Consider the following 6000-nt stretch of genomic DNA (forward strand, 5'->3'; position numbering starts at 1 on the left):
CTGCCAAAACCTGTAAGGTGGGAGGCAGGAGTGGGGGAAGAGAGACTAAGAATGCTAAGTCTTCTGCAGCCTCGGAGCTCGTTGTTGTTATTGTTGTTCCTGTTGCTGTTTTCCTGTTTTAGTTTGTTTTCCCAAGCCTATCTGGGCTGCTGTTTGAGGAAGTCAGGTGCAAAGGAAACACTTTGGTGGGTTTCATTTGTTTGTTTCCCAATCCCCTTCCCAAGCAAAATTAAAGTGTGGATTCCTTGTCCTTTTACCCACAAAGTAGAAGAAAAAGATATTATTGTTCTAAAGAAGGAGAGAGGAGGAAAAAAAAAAAACAGACCTACAATCTAATACCAACCTTTTCAGCTGGGGTGGGGGAGGCGATTCTGCAAACTGACATCACAGTCCATGTCACGGGACATAACTTCCGCCACTCAAAGCTCTATTTGCATTTTTAGCGATACAGGGAAATGTTGAAAATCAGCTCCAGGGTTGACACTGCAGTTATTAAAACCAAACAAAAGATCCTCTCCCAAGTCTAGCTGATTCTTCTTAAATTTATCTGGGCCCCCACTACCTGATTTAAGGCAATGAACAGATGTTTCCCAGCAGGAAGTGCATTAGCCCCAGATGCTGTCGCTTTGTTCAAGAGCTGCACACACATTCACTGGCAACCACACACACACACACACACACACACACACACACACACAGAACTCGGGGCAACAAACATTCACAGCTCCCCTTCCGGCACTTGGCACGCCCGCATGGACCATTTGTAACCTCTGCCTGCAGTTCTGACAGAGAGATGAGCAGCGGGAGTCAGTAGCCAATCAGATCCCACCCTATCGTCTTCCTGTTGTCTCCTAGGTAACCGGCACAGGGACACATCAGCTAGCTGGGTACCACGGACACATACACACACACACACACACACACACACACACACACACACACACACACACACACACACAAAGTCCACAATTGCAGAGATACCGGATGCGCCTGTCAGAACCCTAGACAGCTCCCCAGAGCGGCATTCAATGCCTTTGGTTCCTGCCTGTCTGGCAGCCTCAGCCCCTACAGCTTTCCCACCTCCGCTCCTTTACTCATGCCATTCCTCTGCCTGGCATGCCTCTCCCCACTGCCATCTCTATCACTCAAAACCTTGCTCATCCTCGGAGCCAGCCCAAGTCCTTGGTCAAGGCTTCCAATGGCTCCCAACACAGAATAAAATCCACACTCCTTCCCCTACAGTGATCTGGCCTTTCGTGATCTGGCTACTCCAGGTCTCATCTCTTATCACTCCCCTCTCTCTCGCTCCTTTCTCTTCCTCCAACAGGTCAAATTGGTCCACTCCACACTATGCCCTGCAGATCAGGCCTCTTCTTGGTACCGGTTGTTCCCGTGGCTACTAGATCTGCCTTCTGTTCTTGGCATGCCTGAGCCCTCCTGATCTTTAGTCTTAGCTCAAAAGCCACCTTTCAGAGAGCCTTTCTTTCCCTGACCACCCTTGGCTGCCCTATCTGAAGACATCCCCTCCCCTGGGACTCCCCATGGCATCGCCTACTCTGCTCTTGTGTTCTCTTCATCTCACTAATGACTCTCTAGAACTGTCCCATCCCTATTTATGTTTCCTTGTCCTCTGTCTCCCCCTCCTAGAATGTGAAGTCCCTTACAGCAGGGTCTTTCTCTTGTTCATGGCCATAGCCCCAGCCCCCAGAACAGGGCCCAATAAATACTTATCGAATGAATAAAAAGTCATTTCCTCCTCACTGCTTCTGTATTTCCCCATCTCTCTAATAAGACGAGATGACTTCTATTAACCCTCCTGGCTCACATTCCAAGAGTCCATTAGAAAGCAGAAAGGACTGGCATAAGGAGGAAAATTAATCAGGCCACACCACGGGAAGGATCTGCCAGTGGAAGGCTGACCTCCACCGGGTTGCAGAGCCCCCTCCTCTGAGCAGCCTGACCACTCAGAATTGCTGCTTTCAACTTCACGTTCCCCAAGCACTGGGCACCTTGAACTTTTGTTATCTGATGGACTGGGGGCAACTTGAAGCTGAGGACTGGCTTTCATGTTTTTGATCCCACACAGAGCCTGGGGGTGGTGGAGGGGAGGTGGGTGGGGGGAGCTCTGGAAGCATTTACTGCAGTGAATAAAAGAAAATGTGTTACTGTCTACAGGACCACAAACATTAAGGTGGAATTTCATTAGAACACAAGTCACACATGTGCACATGCACAAACACACACACACACACACACACACACACACACACACACACACACACACACACAAACTCAGAAGCTTCATGAAGCTGGAATCAGAGTTCCCCAATCCCAGTGGCTGCCCAGGTCTTTCTTCAACAGACATGACTACTACTTTAGGTTCCAAAAACTGCAGAGTGGTCTGGACGCATGTGCTGTGCAAGCATGGGGGGAGCATAACCACGCTTTTGGCCAACCTCCTTAGGCAAGGCCAGATGGTAGATTCAAGTAGCCACGTGGCAGACACAATCTGATCGGATCCCCCAAACCCTAGGAGTGGAGAGCCTCAAGGCTCATAATCCAGAAATCTACACAGAGTCCTGAGTTCTCCACTGACTCATGCACCAGATTATTTCCCCAAATATGAAGTTAAAGTAGATGTAAAGATCAAAAAAGACGAAGAACAGGATTAGCATTTCTTGAGCACCTACTATATGCAGGTTTTATACTAGGAGACATTAACATTGATTCCTCAAGACCACCCTGCAAGATCACCCTTCCCACTTTATGGATTGGAAACAACAACCATGACTGAAACCCAGAAGGAGTAAATAGTATGCCTAAGGTCACAAAGCTGGCAAGTGGAGAGGGTCTAAGTCTGGGGCACGAGTCCGGTCTCCAAGTCCACACTTCTTCCTCCAGGGCCTTAAATTATACCACAGAATAAGCAAGTAAGCCGGATTTATTCAAAATGTCCCTCCCGCTGGCTCTTCTCTGAGGATGACAGGTCTACAGCCCTGTCTCGGCATATCTCTCTCTGTCACTCTTGGGCTTGACTGACCTTTCGCCATGAGCCTCTTATCAAGCTGGACCCATGTATCAAAGTCTCTCATTTGAGACCCAGCCCACAGGAACCAATGTTCCCGTGACCCAGAGAAAGCCAGGGATTTTGTCTTTTTAAAACAGTAATTTCCTGCCAGCACCGGTAGATGCATCAGCCACACTCTGATTTAGTGCTGAGCTCAAGGATCAATCTCAAGTAAGATTTTCCAAGGAAAACTCAAATGGTGGGTACTTCCTGGCATTGAGGAAAGAAGTGGCTTCCTCTCAATGGATGTGGCCAGTGGCAGGCAAAATGACTGTAGGGACCACAAGACCCACGTGCCTCATACATGTCACACGCGAGCCTCATTGACACCCACATGCATCTCAAACATGACACCCATATACCTCATGCACACCTCACACACACACCACCCACGTGCCTTACCCATACCCCCCACCCCCACCCCCCACACACATACACACACAGCGTGGGGAGTGCAGATCAGGAGCAAGGGAGCAACATCCTTTCTTCAGGACATCAAAGTCCCCGCTTCCTTGCCTGCCCTGGGCTATGTGCTACGCCAGGACTGAGACCTCATTTTATCCCCTTAGGAACCCCGTAGGATGAGCGTTAGGCCCTCCCCTTACAGATACAAACAGTGAGCCTCAGAGGAGGGGGAATGACTTGTCCAAGAACACAGAACACGCCTGGGGTTTAGCTGCCCTGTTTCCTGAAGGGCCAAGCTCACACTGAAGGGTGGTCATGGACACTGGCTCTGCAAGATTTCCTTCTTTCTTTTTTTTTAATGTTTATTTATTTTCAGAGAGAGCGCGTGAGCAGGAGAGAGGCAGAGACAGAGACAGAGAGAATCCCAAGCTGGCTGCACACTCCAACTCACTAACCATGAGATCATGACCTGAGCCGAAATTGAGAGTCAGACACTCAAGGGACTGAACCACCCAGGTGCTCCAAGATTTCCTCCTTAATCTCCTCTGTTCCTCGGGGGCAGCTCCATTGAATAGGGGCACTCCTCCAAGATCTCCTCCTTGTTGGTAGCCTTATCCAATCTTCCTCCTCCCAGGGAAGGAAACCTGGGCACCGGCTATGCCAACTCAGGTTGGATTAAGAGTGGAAGGTCTGCCCAATCCACTGGACGGAGCTATGGGCCTGCCTGGGTCTTGCCCACACCGGCTAAGGCCTGATGAGGGTCTAAACGAGACTCCACAGACTCTGCTCCCAGGCCCTCAGAACCTAGGGCCACAGTGGGATAGAGGTTACAGATCTGACTTAACCCTGGGGACAGGGCAGGAGGAGCAGGGATGAGCTGTCACCCTCCTCTTCCCCTCCCCCACGCCCCACACAGGGTTTCTGGCCAGGGCTGGAAATGGATCCTTTCCTATGAACTGAACCAGGCCCAACTTGCAGAGGGACGTAAGGCAGGCCTGGCCCACAAAAATCTTGCCGGTCATAGAGACTTAAGTTCACATCCCAGCTTTATCACCTACAGGCTGTGTGACCTTGGGCAGGTTTCCTCTCTCTGAGGCTCAGTGTCCTCACCTGTAAAGTGGAAGGAATAACAGCGCCCTCCAGAGGGGGTGGCTGTGAAGGTTAAACACAGAAGCAGATGTTAGGCTCCAGGGCGCACAGTACGCGGTACCAGTAAGTCCGCCATTAGGCCCCCGCTAAGAGGGTGGGCGACTGCCATTCCCACCTCACTCTGCCCCTGACTCAGAGTTCTATCAATTCTTGATTAGCACTGAATCCGAACTTTCCTCAGCAGAGGCAGAGCCTGGGCGCGGGTCCTTCTTCCTCTTCCCACCGCCAGGACGGTACAGACAACAGGTACAGGGGTGGAGCAGCCCCGGAGGCGCCCCGGCGGAGGGGGCTGCGCCGCAGCGCTGCGGCAGGGCCAAGCCCGGGCCGGGGGCAGTGCGGCCGAATCTCTCCGCTACCCCGCACCCCTTCCCACCTCCAGCCTCCCCGCAACTTTGACCAACTGCAGACTGTGGGGTCGGCGCGGGGGTGCTGCCGGGCGTGCGAAGGAAAGTTGGGTCCCGGCGACTGCAGCGTTTGGAACCAAAGTCCCCCGCGGTGAGCACCGGCACCTTCTGACCCCCGACAAACTCCCTGGGAGCCGGGAGGCACGTGGTCGCGCGCCGGCCAAGGCTCGCTCCGGGAACCGGACTCGCGAGCGGGTCGGGGGCTGCGCCCTCGAGGGTTCAGAGCTCTGAACGAGGGTTCAGAGCTCCAGCCTTACGCGGCCGCCCTGCCCCGGGTCCCACCTCCACGCGCCCTGCCGAGCGCCCCCGCAGGTCTGCCCGGCAGGGCTCCGCTCCGCACCGCATGTCCTGCGGTGACCCTGCAAGCTCCGCGCCTCGGACGCGGCCGCCCGCCCTTCGCCTCCCGCGGACACTCTCCGCGAGCGCCCCCGGCCAGCTCTGCGCTGGGTCCGCCCTCCGCGCCCCGCGCCGGTGCTCACCGGCCTGGGCAGCGGCCGCGTCCTACCTTCGTCCGGCAGCCGCTGCAGGCAGAGCGCGAGGTTCCTCCGCCAGCCCCGCATCCCGGCGGCCGCCCTGCGGCCCGGCGCCTCGCCAGCCCGACCCCGGCCCCGGCCCCGCCCCCGCCGGGCCGGGCGGCGCAGCGCAGCGCTGGGGAGGGCCGCGGGCCCGGGGCGCGGCGGGCATGGGCGGCCGCCGAGGATCGGGGGTGTCCCGGCGGCCGCCAGGCGCTCAGCTCGGCTCGCGAGCCCGCGGCTGAGCAGCGACGCTCCCCGAGAGCGCGCGCTTTCCCCGGCGCTGGGGGCGGGGCGGGGCGGCGGGCGGGGGCGGGCGGGCGCGGCGAGCTAGGCTGGAGGAGGACCCCGCGGGGCCCGCTCGCTCTCGCCCCCGCCGCCCACTTGCCACGGCCCCCTCCGCCCCCGTTTCCCACCTCCCCACCTCGGGGCTCTCCGGGCCACATCCTAATAATGATAATCA

At 55.7% G+C, this 6000-nt stretch overlaps 1 protein-coding gene across 4 annotated transcripts in view; it reads right to left on the minus strand.

The window, feature by feature from the left end:
* GRIP2 (glutamate receptor interacting protein 2) overlaps positions 1-5662 on the minus strand; it is a 93813-nt gene extending 88151 nt beyond the window's left edge. For 3 of the 4 annotated variants that reach the window (XM_086697335.1, XM_086697338.1, XM_086697339.1), the window contains exon 1: positions 5531-5661. In XM_086697335.1, coding sequence (XP_086553461.1) covers positions 5531-5585 — 55 coding nt within the window. In that variant the 5' untranslated portion in view covers positions 5586-5661. Of the gene's footprint in view, positions 1-5530 lie in introns of all 4 variants that reach the window. The other variant, XM_086697337.1, reaches the window with a different exon arrangement.
* Between the last annotated feature and the right edge of the window lie 338 nt (positions 5663-6000).

The sequence above is a fragment of the Puma concolor genome, chromosome A2 (assembly GCF_028749965.1).
Source record: "Puma concolor isolate L17-30 chromosome A2, mPumCon1.1.hap2, whole genome shotgun sequence".
NCBI classification, from domain to species: Eukaryota; Metazoa; Chordata; class Mammalia; order Carnivora; family Felidae; genus Puma; species Puma concolor.